Consider the following 18,909-nt stretch of genomic DNA (forward strand, 5'->3'; position numbering starts at 1 on the left):
AACACAGATCAGACACCTTAGGTGAGGGCTATTGGGGTGTCCCAGTGCAGAGCCCTCCCCTGTCCCCACGTTTCCCCGCACACCAAGGACACAGCAGCAGTTACTCACAGTGGCCCACTCCCATGGCTCCATAGTGATTGGATACTGCAATGAGGTCATACACGTATGAGCCTGCTCTTGGGTCACAGACAAACTCAGACATGTTCAAACCCCTGGAAGGAAACACACAACTATCAGTACACCAGTAACCATCACTTTTTAGGAACTGAAGCATGGCACCAGCGCTGCTCTGCTGCTCAGGGGCCAGGTGTTGTTAGTGTGAAGACCAGGCTTGTCACCCCTCCCACACAAGGCAGGTCCTGACAAACACACCAAGCACTGCCAGTTTAGAGGGAGGTGTTGAATAAAACACAGCTTGGAGTGCCCCCATGTAGGCATGAAGAGTGAGACAGGAATAGTAAGGGACATGCTTCATCCACAGCAGGATGCCAGCAAGCAGAAGCAGAGGGACAAGGCAGGCTTTCATTTTGTAATTGTGCAATACTCAATACTGCAAGTGCAGCACTGCCAAAAAATTTGCTAAAATTGCTACAGAAGTTCTCTTGGTTGAATCACATGGGCTTAAGTGAATTTCAGAAGAAACAGTACCTGCTAGTAATGAATGCTCTTTGAGATGTATAAAGCTGAACAGCATTAACAAAAACCACCCCCCAAAACCACTAACCCTCTCAACTAATGCCTGCTGTCCAGCCATTCAAACTCAGAAAACACTTGCTCCAGTTACAGCCTTTACAACAAGCCCAGCCAACAGAAACATCAGAAGTACATCTTTCTTGACCAAGCTCTTCCTGGCTTGAGAGAAGAACCCTACCTGATGGGGAATTCCACAACCGTGTCAAGTTTATCCCTCCAGTATCTGCTGTACGAGAAGCGTTTCAAATGCACCACCAAGATCCTGGGCAAAGACCACAAGTCAAACTTCTTCGTGGCCTGCTGATGTTTCTTACAGTTAGGGCAGTACCTAAGGAAGGAGTAACCAGCAAGGAAATTAATGACTGCATCAAAAGAAAAGCTTCTGGCCTTCCATTAAAAATGCCTCACTAGCACAAGCACAGCCCCTGCCTGACAGAAGGCACACTGCTGTGGAATATGCAGGTGCACATTCTGCCTCAGAGAATTCCAAACTCCACTTGCTTTCATTTTATAGTCCTACAGCAAGTATGTTGATTGCACATTGTACAAAAACTAATTTTTAAAAATAGCCTGGTTATTGGAAGCTGCATTCCCACTGATACTTTTTTCTTAAATATAAGCAGGAAACAAATACTTTTATTAACCCATGTCCACAGGCTATTGAGTCAATGACTTAATACAGATCTGACAGACTTCTCAAAGATGAGGACAAAAGGACAGACCTGAGAAATTATAAGAATCCCAAGAAAAGTCATGTGAACTCAAACAGTTACATTTGATGGTAAATATGGCAGGCAGACAGAGGTTCTTACCACGGGTCATGTTCACCAAGTGTTTCCATAGTAGTGAAGAGCTCTATGCAGTCTCTGAGGGCTACAACAGCCTTCTTCTTCTGTAGTTGTAGCATGCTTCCATGTTTTTCAAATGCCTAGTGAAAGAGACAGGTACTTTATTCAATTCCATGTACTCTGTAATCCCTGACATCAAGAAATTACATGCTCACTTTCACCACACTACCTATTTCTGCACCTCCTTCCCCACACAGACAATCATCTCCAGCTTCCATCCACTTTCTTATGCTAAATAGTCCATAAGAGAAAATAGATGTTCTCACTTGGGTTTAGAGCTTTTATCAGGACAGTAAAAACTGTCTTATTCTGCTACAAAAAAGTTTAAAGATGACCCACCAGAACACTGTCTACTGTCACCTTTTAAATACCATGCAAATTTACATAGATGACTTATGAGAAGAGCATACTACAACCTGTGCCTCCTGTTCATCATACAGCAGCCTCCGTGTCTCAGAATCCCAGTCAATAGCAACTGCAGAAAAAGCTACAAAAGAAAAGGAAATATTTATTGTACAGGTGTAAAAACAAGAAAGGAGAAAAAAAAAGCAAGAAAATAATTACCATTCAGTTTTAAGATTTTTCCTTCAACAATGGAGTTTATCTCCGAGGTCCCAGAGGAATTCACAAGGCTTAAAGTGAAATGCTGTTTCTTGCAAGGCTGCAGGTCTCTTGCTGACTCCACTTGCATACAACCCTCAGAGTGGCAGGGGTCAACTTCTGTCAGCTTTTCCTTGCCTTCCTCTCCACCATCCTGATGCTCCATCTCTTCAATGTCGCCTGGACAAACATTTCAAACAAGGACAATGTAACAGGGCTTCAATGGAAGTTTAGCCTGACACCTCCCATGGACAGCTGTTTGCATCAGCCTGTACAACACACGCCAGTTGTGTGGGAAGCAATGAAAAGGCACACAGAAAAAGAAACCTCTGCTTGCTAATCACTCCATCTGAAGCTGTATTTTCTCCTTTAGCAGATGCCAGTTTAGCAGAGTGCTCAGTTTGCAGGTTAACAATGACTCCTTCTGACAGCACACCCTAAGAAGCATCCCCAAGAGAGAATCAGCAAAGTGGCAGTTGGGTGTATTCACAGAAAGGAATATGTAAGTCATCAGGAAAGTTATTTCCATTCTTTGGGGAAAATGGGCAGGTTTTTTCTCCATGTAACTTAATTGCAGCTGTTACCCTCAGGGCTACACTAGAGAATCACTTCAAACAGGGAAGGGAAACACTCATGTGCCATCAGCTTTAAAAGCTTCCTAGAGAGCATGTGGCCTAGGAATGAGACTGTTGATTCTGTGTCCTCCAACAGACAAATTTCTCCACAATCTTTGTGACCTAACAGGCCAGTTTTCATCACCAAAGGGCATGTCAGGAACGGCTGCCTCTGGAGGGAGGCACCTGGACACCTCAATTAAGCAAGGACTTCCCTAACACTGGTCAGAATGAATGCACATCCACACCTTGTTCTCCAGCTGCTGCACATCTGATCTCCCTAGGAAAGAAATGGTCTACAAGATTCTCCTTGTACCAAGCAGATGTCCAGCACAACAGTGTGGCTTAATCATGGTGGAGAAACAACCTGCTAGAGCCTAAGCCAAATACATACAGCACAAAACAAATGCTGTTAGAAAGCTAAAGTGCTGAAAAGATCCCAGCAGATTTTGAAAGGGCTTTACCTTCAACCACACCATTGGAGCCATTGCAGGTTCCTCTGTCTGGGCAGGGTGGGGAGCACTCTTCTGCCAGAGGGAGTTTCACACAGCGGCTGAAGAGAAGGGATACATTTCTTACACAGCCATACTGGAGCTGTGCACCAGAACAGCAGCACACCCCTCTATCATCAGCTCTTGCTGCCCAATTCCCTCCAGCAAACCAGAACCCAACCTGTACAGCACCATTTACATTTACATGACAGCCCAAGAACCCTCAGAATGAGTCAAACAACAATTCCCTGAATCTTTGCTCTCACTGCTTGTTCCAGGTTTCACTGGCTGTATATTGAAAAGGCAGAAGTAAGTTATAGTGGCCCCATCTGTGAGCCCTGAAAACATGCCCTCAGTTCTGCTCCTGATTCCTTTTGCAAGGCTGAGCCAGCAATATCTGTTACAAAGTCGAAAACACCAGGACCTTGAAATGTCCCTGGGGCCTCCAGACACTAATGCAATGCAAATCCTGGTTTATACAACCCACACAAATCAAGGAAAATTCTCCCTGTTAACAAGGATTCAGTAATCCTATTACAGTGTAATTGAATAAGCAACCTCTAGAGCTTGGCACAGGACTCAAAGGTACAGCCATGACTTACCTGATCTGCTCCAAAACCACACTGTACAGGTGATCCACAGTGAGCTTGTGTTTGGGCACAGATATTAAGAGTGGCTGCCCAAAGAGCACAGTCCCTGAAGTGTTGCTGGATTGCCTCACTGTCTTCTCCCGAAAGTAAATGGAGAGAGTAACATACTCTGAGCCATCCTCACTTGGCTTGCAAACTTCATACCTGTTTGAAAGATAGGTATTTCCAGGGGTTATTTCCACTGCCAAGAAGCACAGCAGGTAGGACCAATATGAACTCAGTTCAAGTCTCTCCCCACAGTACAAGAGGGCTGTGCTGTCCTCATGCTACAGAGCAGTTTCCTGAACATACTCCATGGCTCACAGTGGCACAGGACACACACACCTGCAAATGACTCAGCTGCCACCTTCCCTCTGTCTTTATTCCTAATTCAAACCCCTGTTACCAATCACCTCCCAAGACACTACCCTGACAACTCCACCAGTGAAAGATACTAAATGTACTCTGAAATTCCTCTGACAGTATCTGCTCCCCCCTGGAGAAAGAAATCTTGTTGATACTTTGGGTCTTGAATTCTGCCAGCTTCTCAATCAATTGTATGGCCTGAGCTCACATCACTGAGCAGCTAATGTTTCATAAAACCAAGAGTCTGGAAACATCTGCTTCACAGAAAAATCCAAGGACAGTAAACAAACAAGAAAAATTCTGGAAGACAACAAACAGCCTGGGAGAACAGTGAGGAGACTGTGACGCAGTTTGTGCCCTGGGTGAAACAGCAAATGAGGTATTTGCAGCTGTCAGAGGAGAGGCAAAAGTAACCATGTGCTCCAACACTATCACACTGTTTGCTTCAGGCCTATGCATTACAAAAGATTCATTTTCAGGAATGCCAAGTCACACTGCTCTTTAATTTAGTGAGTCACCTGTCCCAGATTTATCTTAAAACTGAAAGAGAAAGAAAGATTTCATGAAAAGATGTCACTATACATAATGACCCAGACCACAATCACATATCTGAATGCCTCAAACTCCTAACAATTCTCTTCCATCAGACAAGCCACTCCTCTCCAGAGCTGAGAAACATTTTTTATTCCTGTGTTCAGAGCAGGGAGGAGAATAAATTTCAGAGCTGTAATTCTGCTTCATTCTACTTACAACAAAAAAGGATCCCAGCTTGGGACTTGGACTGAGTTCAGTAGAGTACACAAGGAAAACATCCTGCCAGGGAGTCCCAGCCCACCAAGAACACAAGAGCTCAGAGTCAGCATAAGAGTCCAATGCCAGCAGCTGTTGAGGTTTTCTAGGCTGTCAATGCTACTCAGCTGGACACCAGCACTGCATACAGTCCACACCTCCTAAAGTTTCCTGAGAAACAGCACTACAAAAAGGTGAATTATTTCACTTAGCACTATTTAAACCACAAAAGGCCATAATCAGTCCCAGAATATAAGCTGTGATTAACACCTGGTCCTAGGAGACCCTTAGCCTGGACTCCTGTAACACAGCTCAGTGCATGCCACTCCTGTGACTCCTCTCACACCACCCACACTGCTCTGCAAGCAGCAATTAATGAAGCCCCATTTACACTCCACCCTCAAGCATCTTAATGAAGCCCTGCCCATGAGAAGGAACAGATGGAACAGAAATAAAAGACTATTCCCACAGGCAGGGGTCACCCATCACAAACAGCCAGCATGCAGCACCCCGTAACACTCTGCAGAGAGCATCTCACACACTTCACAACACAACAGATTACTCAAGTGTCCCTCTACCCCTTCCACCTCAGGACACCTTTTATGTACTAGTACTAAAAGCAGACATATCAGAATCGAGAGCTGTCATTTTTATGATCTCCTGAGCAACAGCTATCCCTTGAAAAAATAACCAAAGCCAAAGTACTTTATGTACAGTGTAACAGGCTGTAGAGCTGATACTGGGAATTGCTGGACAATACCCCATAATTCTGTATGTTACAACCTAATTGAAATAATAGAACATGAAGGTGATGCTACTCCAGATGACACAGCATGGTTTTAGAAATCAGAAACATCAGCTCAGCTGCTACCACACTGCTAGATACTGGCTAATTGCCTTTATAATTCATGACAACTCAGAAGTGTCTGAAAACTGCTAAGTAATAGGGTAGGACTTGACCAGTCTTTATCAGCATTATGGAGGTTCAGGTGTGTGGTTTCAATTCAGAAAGGAGGCAGAGAGCAATGAGGTAACTTTTGTTCCACTGCACAATGAAGGTAAAGCAAGTGCACAGAAGAATGGAAAGCTATGAAGGACCAGAGCTACAGAAAAGGACAATGAGCTGAACACGAGGCTAATATATGGGTTGTATGTTACTGAAACATCCCCTCACAGGTCCTGGGATCTGTGATATTAACTCCAGCTGCAAAACAAGGATTGTGGACGACAAGTCAGTCTACAGCAACAACCAAGAAGTTTATTTTGAAAAAGAATGAAGAAAGGCAGGAAGAAATGCTTTACAGAAGCTGCCAAACAGATCTGTCTGAAGGGGGTTACTACTGCACAACAACCCAGAGATGCTGCTGAGGAGCCACAACAGGGTCAAAAGTAGATAGTAAGAATAAACACAGGATTGGAAAAAAACTGGGAGAAAGTGCTGCACATATTCCAATCTCTTCTAGGAAGTGGAGATACTCCTAATCTGTTTACTTTCTTTCATAATACCAGAACACATACAAACAAGTAATCTAAGAGATCAGAGACTGAAAATGCAACTTTCTTAAGACAATGAACAGTTTGCACTGTAGAAACTGGTCAAAAGATTCTGCCAGTCTTTCAGAGGAACAAGATTAAAAATGATGAGGAATTCACACAGGAGGTTTCTACAAGGCTTAAATAAATACAAGTTCATTTTGGAAAGGACGCAAACTCTCATTTCAAACAAGAAAACCCCAATTCTACTAAGTGTGAAAAAACTTCACAGATCAGTTTGCTACAAGATCCTACACATCTCAAATGTTTTGTATAAAACTACTGGACCTGCTGGTCTGCTGACCTCACTAACTCAGTTCAGTAATTGCTGTAGGCTCAGTCACACTAACAAACCCGACACCTCTGCACCAGCGATGGTTGTTCAAGACCATGAACTTATCTAAATGTAATACACAGCATGTTGTAAGAGAAGGCAGAAAACATGGCATGTACAGCCAACTGAATAGATCCTATTCAAATATGCACACTTTTATAGGTTAAAGGTGACCTGCAAATCAATTTGTGAAACTTTTATCAACATAAACAATACATGCTCTGTAATATGCCCCATTAGCCAGGCTAAGAGAACAGGGGTATCTAGATTATCCATCAGAACATTTTTCTTCTTAGTTCCTCAGAACTAAGAAGAAACTCTAAGAGCAATGCCCCTGAAATGGGCTGTGGAGTTTGTTTTCATGTGGGACTTACCTGAGCCCTTGTAGGCCGGCTCCAAGCTCCAGCAGGATCCCTGGTGATGGGACAGCACCAGCAGGTGCATGTGAGGGGTTACATTGGAGCGGGAGCCGGAGGTCCTAGGGGGGCTGGGCTTCCCAGGACCTGGGGAAAAGAAACAGCAAGTGTTTGGGTTGTGTGCTGAATGCTGTGCTCTGCTTAGCCTGGGCAATGAGAGCATTCAGTACAAACACTGAACTACTGAATCAAATTGATTTGCAGACCACCTTTATAGGAGAGATTTGCCACAGACCTGCCTGTCCTTCCACAGAACAACATGCTTGGAGAGAACCATTTCCAGCTGTGAGAAGTGGGATACTCCCACCATTCTCTGGCTGCACTGCCCCTGCATGGTGGGTCAGTGGTCTTGTTTCAAGGCTTCTACCAACCCTCTCCACTTCTGCATCTCAGCTCTTCTCTGATAAATATTAATACAACTTGCTCCAGGACTACCTGACAGTTCCAAACCTGTCAAGACGAGAAAGAGATGAGTGCAAAGCCTTGTGAAAGAACAGGCTTGGACAATTTCCAAAATGTCCAAATCCTCCTTCCCTCTCAGTGGAGAAGAAAATGTACAGTTTTGTTCTCTTGTGTAAAAGGTGCCAGGTAAATTTTGGAATGCATTTCAAAGTTACTTAAAGTCACCTAAATATCAACCAGTGCGTATTTGCATTTCTTCTTTTTCAGGTTTTACCATCAGAGAGCTCAACAGGTAAGATAACAAACCAGAAGAACTGATGAACCAGAAACTGAGCAGTTCAGAGGAAAAACATATCTTAGACATCCAAGGCACATCTTCATTTTCCAAACTGCAATCCATTCAGCTTAAGTTCCAAATGGAGTCCAATTCTTGCCCCCTTCCTCACTCCTCCAGATTCAGTATTCCCAACCACTTTAGTGGCACATTAAAATTCACAATACACATCTCAAGATATCCAAGATGCCCTGCAAAAACTGAATGTGTCTTCCCTGATAACCCTAGGGTGAAAACCAGAAAAAACCCACAGTTTTTCCTGCCACTGAAATATCCCATAGAAGGTGGCAGCTCAATATTCCATACATCCCATATACAGCACATTTCCCAAATTTCACCAACAGCACAGTCTGGACTACAATACCTATGTCTGCAGACCATGTCCTCTGTCAAGCAAATGCTCAGAAAAGCCAAGGCCCATTCCAGCTGCTCTATTCCTGCTGCAATGTGTTGTGAGAGCTCCTGCTCTCTGACATTTCCAACCCAAGCATTTCAGGGAAATCCATGATCTGCTCAGTAACAAACCAACAGAGACCCAAATCAAAAGCTGAAACTTAACAGACATTGGTGTCAGAAGTAAGACACCAGTACAGAAGTACTGACTTTAATTTTTTTAAGCCACAGCACTGCTGGAGCACAGATCTCCTGCAGTGTTAGGAGTTTTTGAATTTTGGATTGAGATGTCTGTTGCCAGCTGGCCAGTGCACAATACAGTAAGATCAGAGGTCTGGCAAACCACAGGGGTATTGTTGTCACAGGCAGGCCTGGCTACTGCTCTCAGCAAAGCAAGCCTGCAGAAACACTGTTAGAGACTGACATTCATAATTAAATTTTTCAATCCTGAAACAACTTAATATGATGCTAAGAAATGTACAGAAGGCAAGAACTACCAGTTTAAGTTACAAGCAGATCCCACAGCTTTAGAAGCACTGACACAACTGATTTCTGTTACAGGAGACAGCCACAAAGGTGATCATGGTAGGAGATCTGAGCAAGGTCCTGTTTATAGGGGAATAATGAGAACAAGGAACACAGGAACAACTGGATGGCAACTGCTCATGAACCCAGAGCCCCAGGGCTCTGTACTGCCCTATCATTGGATATCAATGAATGATATCCAATCATTCTTTGGATTCTCAGAGTCCAGCAAATAAGCACAGATGATTACTAAAACAACCTTGGTTTGCTTCTGCCAGTGGAAGGGAGGAGTGCTTCTCAGGTGAGGAAACTGTTACACCTTAAAAAAGTTATTTGAATGGAAGGGTGCAGCCTTCAGTTTACCACAGCTTCTCCCAGAATTCACTCAGTGTGGAAGGAATCACAGGAAGGAATCAGGAAGAACAAAGGAAAAGGTCTGTGAGCCTACCTGAGTTCAAAGACCAGGCAACAAAATACTTCAGAAAAAGACCTCAAAAATCAATAGAACCCACTGAGCCATGTGTAATTTCAAAATGTAAGTTTGGGAAATATGCATGAGAAATATCTGTTTCTGAATATGCTGTACTGATTTAACTCTGTTTTAGATAGTTTTTCCCTTTGTTTTCTAACCAGTGAAAGAAACTTAGCATCTAAGTGCAACTACTTAAAACAAGGAGCAAGATATACACATTACAGTCTTCCCACAGGGAAGTCCTACTACTGGACATTACTGAGAAATAAGAGCACATGATGAGCATGTAAAAGGGACAGGATCAATAAAACATGAGTTAGGGAAGAGTTCAAGCACATGAGACAGCGAGTATCATGAAGTGAGTATCATTTAAATACAAGAGATACTTTGATTCTAGAAAACATCTTTTACTTGAATAAAAAAAATTAACTGATGGTACTCAGTCATATCCCAGGTTCCATTATATGTCAAATTGAAGCACACCTACATTAACATTTAGTGCCTAAGAACATACCCTGAAAAAGGTGCCAGGACTACCAGATGATCCCTTTCCAGTTTGTTTTTCACACCTGATAGCTGACATAGCTCTCACTTGGCTTTACTGCACTGAGCCCAACACACTGAAATGATGCAGCTTCCCTATGTGATTTATAAATAAGTAATGCTATTGAAAAGCCATCTGTTCTGTAACTTCTATCTTCCTAGACTCAAAGCTGGTATGTTTTAGTCTTACCATACAAGGCCATTGATTCATACAAATCTTAGGAAAAATTTAAGTTTTCAAAACATGGTAGGCAAGAAGCTTCCAGAAGGATTCTTCCTTTCTTAAAAAGCAATTGCTATCTTTTCAGCCCAACACTCTAGAAAAGGTTCTTAAGAGTTTCTTTTGTGGTAATAACCAGTATAAATGCAGTGCAAACAAATGTTGGATGAGTTAGCATGGTTTTTTAGAGTCTTTTTTAGGTTATTTAATTCAATTGTGAATTTTGGGTGAAAATACTATGACTGTAAAACCCTACACTGCTGTACTTTCTAATAAAAGGCATCTGTTCCCCTTCATTAAGTGATACAAAGGCAGTTTTCTTTCAGGAACAGCAGAGAGATGTATCACTCTGTGTAACCACTTATACACCCCACAGCTCCATCACCAGTACAGGAGCACCTTTTCCAAGCTGAACATTTCATGGACTGGGCAGGCATACAGAGCAGCCTTCAAGTCATAAACAGCAAGTCTTTTCCTGTCACTCCTCTAAAGAATTTTCCTCAATTTAAGAAGAAAAAAATTATTTTTAGTGAGAAACTCTTTTTCGTTGACTTTGGGGAAATAAAATGTTTCTCAACATTTCAAGTGGAAACAAGGTTGTTCTTTAAAGGTGGAAGGTTTTGAAAGACCTATTTTTGAAGCATTTTTTATTCCTCTTTTTAATAAACAGTGAGACATTTGCCAGTAATCTAAGAAGTTAAGTTGCTGAGATATCAGAAACTCCTGAAGTTATTGGCAGCAGCAGTCTGAACAAAGCACCACATACCACGTTTCCCAGCCACACATTACACAGCACCTGCAGGAGGCAGAAACCTGATCTGCCAAGTCACTGCCCGTAACTTCTGGCAGAAACACAGCAGCTTGAGCAGCACTTGACAAGTTCCTCTTTAACTGTAAAACCATCTTTTCTGGAAGAAGCAGAAGGCAGAGAGGTACATCCACAACTAAAAGTACATTCCCTAATGGAAAATAGATTTTGAAGCTGGCAGGACAAAAAAATAATAGATGGAAACAAAGTGGAATTCAAGAACCTTCACACTACTCTAACCATTTATTGAATGATCTCAGAACACCTAACAGCAGATCTTTTATAACCAGGCAAGGCAGGTAGATTGCCCACACTAGAAGTAATTATGCATTTGCCTTTTAAAAACTTTCCTCTTTACGAAGAAGTGTTTCTCTGCTCATTTTTTTAAACAAGACTTTTTCAATAAAAGAATGCTGGTTTTTAGCTGTAGTTAGAATATTACTTTACATATCTTTTTCCTGGCAGCATTACCCATTAAAAGGACTTCCTATGAACAGCTTTTTCCTAATTCTTGCCCTGGTGCCTGGCTTCTTGCTCTTGTTTCTTAGCGCTGAAAAGATCTTGGAGGGTGTACATGGAAAAACAGGATTTGCAAAACTTCCTCCTGCTACCTCTCCTCTTCCTCAGAAGGTTATTTTTAACCCAGGTCAGTTCACTCACTGTGACTCACAGCAGCACCTCATTTACAGTTACCCTGCACATAAAAGGAAGTGGCAATTGCAAAGGAAAATACACTTGGAGCTACAGTTCAGCCAATGCTTGCCCACACCCCAGAGCAGACCTGCTTCAGACATAGCTGTTTTCTGTGGAGGGATTTACAACATGTTGTGCCTGTATGAAAGCAGGGTTTTTTTGCAATTACCACTGTAATATCATGCTTCTTGTTTTTAAAATGTTTTACTTGCTGCAGAGACAGACAGACTTACAAACTAACCGTCTACAGATTTCACAGAAGCCACACATCCTTCCCAGAGATCTCAACTGGTCACACAGCTGAAGGCAAGAACTTTTACAAAACTCCTTCATTACATCCCAGCAGTAAGGTCACAACAGACAGCATGACAGAAGAGCACCAGGATGTCACAGCATCCCACCCCCTGAAAGGTTCCCACAGCACCAGAGGATGTCAGTGCAGGTCTCCACACAGAGCCAACAATTCCATGGCAGCAACATTCTTGCACTGGAATGTTCTCAAACTTCAGCTGCAATAGAGGATCATGACTTCTGCTCTCCTCACCTCACCAGATTTCAGAGGTGACTGGAAATATCTCACCCACCACACACATGCAGAACATCAAGCACGACCAAATCCTCAGCTTTGCCCTCACAACAACAGTTTAGATACAGTGTTAAGCACCAGTCAAGAGCCCATAAAAACCCCCAGTGATGGTGCTCTAACAACAATGAAGGATTTTGGAAAGGCAGAGCACAACAGTTTAGACTTTGTACTATCCTAGTAACAGTGCAAAGCTTTTGGCTGATTTGGAAAATATAACAACAAGCTTGAGCAAAAGTAAAAATGTCAGTAAGAGCAAAACTGTAATCCAGACATAACTGTGTCCTAAAGTGGCTTGTAGGAAGTTCTAAACTGCATAGCACAGACAAGACTAAAAGTTTATTATGATCCAAGGGCCATGTCCTCCTGTGTTAGAAGAATACCAGCTGAACACTGCAGATGTTGGCCTGTTGGTAGGAGCAGTGCTGCATTACTGCTGAGTCATGAGAAAGGTCTACAAGAAGGCTCAGGTCTTGTGAGGGGACAGAAACTGGATTTTAGAGCCTAAAACCAAAGCAAATGTTTTGCAGTATTCTTCACATGTGGCATTTTCCCAGTTTACTCACACAAAGATGTCGTCTTTTGGCATGATATGATTTAAACCTTCATCCATTTGGAAGATTTTGTGGAATCTGTGATTATACACGTCTGTCACCACCATCTAGGACAGCAAGTGAGATTTGCAAAGTGATTATAGTAAAAGCTTACATAAATTTAGGCAAACTACCTTTAAATTCAAGCTACAGTTTATTCCAATTCTCTATCACAATTGTCAGCATACCAACATCAGTTGCACTTTACTTTTCTGTCCCTTCTCTTAAACCTCTCTACTGCAATGGAACTATCAGAATAAATATAGACTATTTCATGCAAATTTTTAATCTTACAAGCAAAGAACAGCATTTTAATTTATTATAGTTTTGTCACTAACCCATTAAGTTCAGCTTATCACCCATATAAAAGCTAGGCCACCAAAATGCTTCAAGAACAAACATTTATCAAAATTACTGTCTGCATTTATCCTTACATTTTCTGCAGGAACACCAGAGAGTTTGGAAAGTGATTCACACAGATCTGAGATGGCCCCCATCATTGGCACCACAACCCGGTACTAGAAACAAAAATAATGTTATATTTACACCAGGCAAAATAAACCCATACAAGGCAGACAGCAAGAAAATTGAAATAAAATCTTAAAACTCTTAAATCTTTAATTTACAGGAGTTCTGCTGAAGTTAAGGTCACAACCACACACTTGAAGGTCTCCTGGATCTCAGCTTTGCCTTACACAAAGCAGGGATTTGGAGGGAATGAAAGCCATGAACAGCCTTCTGCTGTGATCAGGCTCAGCAGTAGTAAAACCCAGGAAAAAACATAATCACCAGACATAGCAGCTTGCTTAGAACATAAAATTGTTGGCTTTTTCTGTGATAAAAAACATCTTAGAGCCATTTTCTTCAATGCTGCTAAAGGTCGGGGCAAAAATCTTGACAGACATGGAAATAATGCCCATCAGCTCCTTCAAAACTGCATCAGGACAGGTCATCTCACCACAGGAAGCCACTTCCAGCTGACCATGACCTTAGTCCCACGAGCCAAGATTTTATAAAGTCACTTGATTTCACATCCCAGAGTTTTTATCACAAAACCCATACTACCTCACTCAAAGGTGGACATCAATATCCTTCAGATTACTTTAAGAGTCTCAATTTTAAAATCTAATAGAACTCAGATAACTTCAAAGAAATCTGTGTCTGGAGCATGCCTTACCTGGACAGGTCTGCGCTGTGGGTCTGCATACACCAGGGTAACTTCCATGAGCCGGTCCCTCCTCAAGGGCAGTGGGAGAGTTAAGTAACAGAAGGGATCAAAGGTCACAGAAACTTTAGAGCATTTGGGACAAACAAGGGTAGACTTGAAAAGACCATGAAAAATATCCACAATGATGGAATCATTCCTCAGCCTATGGTTCTCCCATGCCTCTTTTGCCACCTCCTATAAAAGCAATTTAAAAAAATATATTAGAAGTTATTTCTTACAAAGATTTCTACAGTGGGTTGAGCACTAGGACCAAAGAAAACTTGGAAATTGATACTGATAGGTCAGTTTCAGAGGGAAGGAGCACTACCAGTATGTGTGTGTCCAGCATAACACACTGAGATTTCTTCTCAGTGAAATTAAGGCCTAGCATCAAGTAAAATTTAATCTATCTGTACTAGCTGAGTTTGATCAGATATTCCTTGGTGCACACAATGCCAGAAGCATGAACAGAGCTGAGGGGACAGTTACAGGGTCACATGGTGCTCTTCAGGACAACCAGGTTTGCCCCACTCTCCAGAAGGAATGGAGTGCTACCCGTTGCTTTGGAAAGGCAACTGCAGTTACAGCTTTCAAGAAAAAAACAGAGTTTTTTGTCTTGGAAAACAATGGCCATGTTTCAAAAAGACAGCCTAAAAGGAGACAAATTACAATTCCTTGAAGGCCTTCACAAGACAACTTATAAAGTCCTTACCAAAGGGCATCTGGCATTTATCTATTCAGGGCAATCAGAGGCTGCTCTTAGCATGAGACTTTTAGTCTCAGGAAGAAAACTGAAAACAAGAAACTTATTTGGCCTCTATCAGGTAAACCCCCTAAGAGAATTACTTTTCTCTATTTAGGTAGAGTGCCACAAGGCATGACAAGGCTGTCCTGTGTCAGGGACACTGCTCTGTGGGAAGGATGTTTGCGTGGCCTGTGAGCAGGAAGGCCAGGAAGTGTCCCAGAACCCAACTAAATGCCCTGGGAATCCCTAAGCAATGGGCACTGTACCGAATCAGGCCTGCCATTGGCATCCTTCAGCTCCAAGTAGGGCTTCTTCTTCACTCTGTTCAAATCCTCATGCAAGCCATCCAGCAGAAAAGCCAAGAGCTCCTGGGAATCCTGCTGCTGGTATCCTGAGAACTGAGGAGCAAACCGCCCAACCTGTGTCTGAAACACCAAGGCAAGAGTGAGGGGATACAGAACACTCAGGCTGTGGCTTGGGCAGAGCTCAGCTCACCACCACCTTCTGCTGGCAGCAGGCCATGGAGAACTGGATGCTAGAGCAGGGAAAGGTGCCAGAACCATTTCCCCAGCTACTTTCAGTATTTCAGCTGAAAGTAGCTCTTCACACTGAAGCAAAGAGAACATTACACCAATAAACAAAGTTATAGACAAGGGGAGGTGTTTTGATGTTCACTTCATAATTTAAATGCTTAGATTTGTAACTTGCACACCTTTTCTCACTGACCAAAGTTCACAGCTGGCAATTCATATGACCTTGTCTAGTTTTGCAGCAAAGATCATTCTGATTCATCTGTAAACAGCCCTCAGGCTGGGAGGTCATTTACTAAGTAACATTAAAGAGCAGTAGCAAACTCTGAGGAAAGACACTGCTCACTGACAAGTTCCTCCCTGTACCCCAAAAAGCATTCACAAACAATGAAACACTGGAGCAATTCTGTCCTTATTGCCTTCATAACATCAGAATATGTGGCAGGCACGTTAGCTTTCACTGTTTCTTCTGTCCCAGAGCTGTGCTACAGGAACATGACACGCTTACTTTGAACATCCGTGGGGCCACGTGAGACTGTCTCCCAGACCACATCTGTTTAATGAGATCTGCATAGGCTTCTGCGATTTCTCCCCTCATCCCCAGTGGGTTGTTCTGATTTATTTCAGCTTCATATTTGTCTTCCAGGAAGTAGTCAGTCAGAGGAGGAGTATTGCTCAGGCACTGAGAAAGGATTAAGAAAATTAATTCACTGCACGGGACAATAGATATGTGTGACAATGAAACAACAAAACCAACTTTCACATCAGAACATCTACCAGGTTAAGAAAACTGGTGAGGCTCAAGAGCTTGTTTAGTAAAACAAAGAAAAAATTAAGGCAAAAATCTGCATTTGAAAGACTGATATCTAGAAAATGAAAGCATAATGGTAAATACAAGAAAGTAATTGGTCCTTAACTAGTTTGCATGATAAACTAAGACTGAAGTACATTTGATTTAAGTCACTTGGATAACAAAAAATTTTAAAGTTGTCTCTTAGCTAAGTCCAAGAAAACAGAGTGGCTTAAGGACCATGACACAACTGAAAATAAAGTCAGGTTGGATAAAAAGCAGGGCAGCCCACGTTTATTGTGGTGTCCTGAATACCATGTGCATAATGCATTAGTTATTTTAAGACCTGTTCCAGATTTCAAAGCCATCACAGAGTGACTGAAGTAATTTCACAGCTTCACAAACCAGACTAGAAGTTTGCCCATTCCTTAAATCAAAGTTCATACAATTTCTCGTATTTTAACTTCTCAGCAAAAAACTACCCCTAGCAAGTTTTTGCATTCTTTAAAATGAATGGAAAAACTTGCTAAATTTCTTAATCCTAAGAAATTAAGTTCAAAAGTAAAGAAATAATTATTAACCTTGCATCACTGTTTCATTCTTAACACCTTGCACAACGAATCTGAACCCTTCCTGTAGCTTTTCATGCTCTTCATTTTTCAAGAATCTTTAACAAAGGCCCAGAACTGCACACAATGACCTGCTCCTGTCACTTGTGCAGCCCACACAAGTCAAAACATCCTCCACATCAGACATTTTTGGCAGGGCACAGCACTGGGACCTCATGTTACAGTCAGGCACCTGTTCAATGCAGCTTCCCCTGGCCATTTCACATGCCACATATTTCAGATTCAGTCCCTAACACTGTAATCTGTTTTACAGTACTAATGAGCTAAACATAATTTTTTGGTCTGTTTATCTTTGAGGTGTAATCTCCCCATGGAATCACATTAAATATTCTTTTCTTTTCACAGATTTTAATTCACAATATTTATGAGACTGATCTTTTATTTAATTCTAATGGGGGCTCTTTCTAATTTTACCTGTAATGCAGAATTCATGAAGCAGGTGTTTCCAAGGTTACTGAGTCCACAGAGTCCAGGTTGTGAGAGGGAAGCACTGTCCCTGCAGTTGTAAGAGTTACAGACAAACCCAGAACCTCTGCAAGAAAAGACAATACAGTGAACTCCACAATGAGTTTGTCAAGTCTCACTACTATTTAAAAGTCACATCAAATACAAGTCAGAAAACTGTTTACTGAAATTTTTTCATCAGGCTACCTGTTTCTGCTGCTTCATAGGGGCTAATGCTGAATACCAGGAACAAAATGTACGTGCTAACTTTGGAAACATTAATCCTTACAAAGTCTATTATTGATTTATGGCTCATAACACATTCATTTCCTCTGTCTGTAAGTAAACAGCACACTACCCTAACACAGCAAGAGTCTATATAATGCACTTAAAGAAATAATAAGAGAATTATGATCTGTACCTGGAAGGCTTCTACCACAATGGCAGATAGACAAAAGAATATAATCCCTTCCCTCATGCTCTGAGTCACCTCACAAAACAGGCAATGCTCTGGTAGTTAGTAAGCTCTTGGAACATGCACTACTTTTGCAAGCCAGCAAGGAACAGCAGAAGGCAGTGGTTTCAAAAAGCCAAGGTTGATAAACAGGTACACAAGAATAGTAGAACTCCTCTAGGGGACCATCACACTCCTTTTCTATACATGCAAGGATGCATGGGATCACTCACATGAAGGGTGACAAAACAAACAGAACATTCCTGCTCTTACCCCCTGCCCAGGTGGGAGCTGTTCAGTCCATAGGAGTTACTGCTATCACCGTTAGTAATGACAGAAGTGGCAGACACTGAGGAATAAGAACTTGCTGATGATTTTGAAGAGGTAGTAAAGTTTCTGCTAGTTGCAGTGCTTGATCTGGGAGAAAGGAAAAAGAAGCAGAAACAGTGCTACTACTTTCTTTATCCCCAGCCCCACCTCCCACAAAACTCCAAGGACTTGCTGAGCTATAGTTAGTTACCCCACACAGAATTTACTGCTTTAATGTGTTTGATCACATTTCCAAACAATTGTCTGGAACAGAAATACCAGGAAAAAAGTACCAGAAGCAGAAGCAACAATTATTGCTTAAAGGCAAATCTGGGTCCCAGACAGAAATAAGTAGCAACTCAGTGTGAGTGAGAGGGAAGCAAGCTTAAATTTATGAGTAAACCACCTTGAAATAAGCAAGCAAAACCTCCCAAATCTTAAGACCACAGAACACTCAACCTGCATTAAAAAGTGACCAGGTCAGTCCTTCCCTACCTGAAACTCAGACCATCTATTCAAACACAACATTAATCAGGAAGAAGACAACCAACAAGGCACTAAAGTTTAACAGTGTCCTGTCATAGACAGTTCCATTAAAAAAAGGCAAAACCACAAGACAGTACTAATTTTGACACTAATTAATTTCTCAATAGTAAGAGTTGACTGGGATTTGGTCTAATCTCTCCATCTCTGCCCAAATAAACGCACAAAACCAAAAGTAAAAAGGTGCAGGACACCAACAGCCACAAAACAATGGCTACTAGCCCCAAACTAGAGCAGGGAGCCAGCAGAGGATAGGGCTCTTAAGCTTCAGCTTGTCCATTTATTCTTTTTTATTGTGGCCCTTGTTTTCAAAGGATATTCATAATTAAGATGGCACTAAAAAAATGTTCTGGAAAACCTCAGTGGGAAAAAACTATAC

The 18,909-nt window shown here is 42.0% G+C and overlaps 1 protein-coding gene across 2 annotated transcripts in view; it reads right to left on the reverse strand.

Annotated features, from left to right (window-relative positions):
* USP4 (ubiquitin specific peptidase 4) overlaps positions 1-18,909 on the reverse strand; it is a 33,100-nt gene that overhangs the window by 3,505 nt on the left and 10,686 nt on the right. Inside the window, exons 7-20 of one of the 2 annotated variants that reach the window (XM_071439783.1) lie at positions 17,952-18,095; positions 17,195-17,312; positions 15,870-16,043; positions 15,098-15,256; positions 14,057-14,281; positions 13,314-13,397; positions 12,853-12,947; positions 3,849-4,040; positions 3,220-3,308; positions 2,106-2,321; positions 1,958-2,028; positions 1,506-1,621; positions 872-1,021; positions 109-212 (exon numbers count right to left, since the gene is read on the reverse strand). In XM_071439783.1, the coding sequence (XP_071295884.1) occupies positions 109-212; positions 872-1,021; positions 1,506-1,621; positions 1,958-2,028; positions 2,106-2,321; positions 3,220-3,308; positions 3,849-4,040; positions 12,853-12,947; positions 13,314-13,397; positions 14,057-14,281; positions 15,098-15,256; positions 15,870-16,043; positions 17,195-17,312; positions 17,952-18,095 (1,937 nt within the window). The remainder of the gene's footprint in view (positions 1-108; positions 213-871; positions 1,022-1,505; positions 1,622-1,957; positions 2,029-2,105; positions 2,322-3,219; positions 3,309-3,848; positions 4,041-12,852; positions 12,948-13,313; positions 13,398-14,056; positions 14,282-15,097; positions 15,257-15,869; positions 16,044-17,194; positions 17,313-17,951; positions 18,096-18,909) is intronic. The other variant, XM_071439784.1, reaches the window with a different exon arrangement.

The sequence above is a fragment of the Agelaius tricolor genome, unplaced genomic scaffold, assembly GCF_023055355.1.
Source record: "Agelaius tricolor isolate 1412-34295 unplaced genomic scaffold, bAgeTri1.0.p SCAF_14, whole genome shotgun sequence".
NCBI lineage: Eukaryota > Metazoa > Chordata > Aves > Passeriformes > Icteridae > Agelaius > Agelaius tricolor.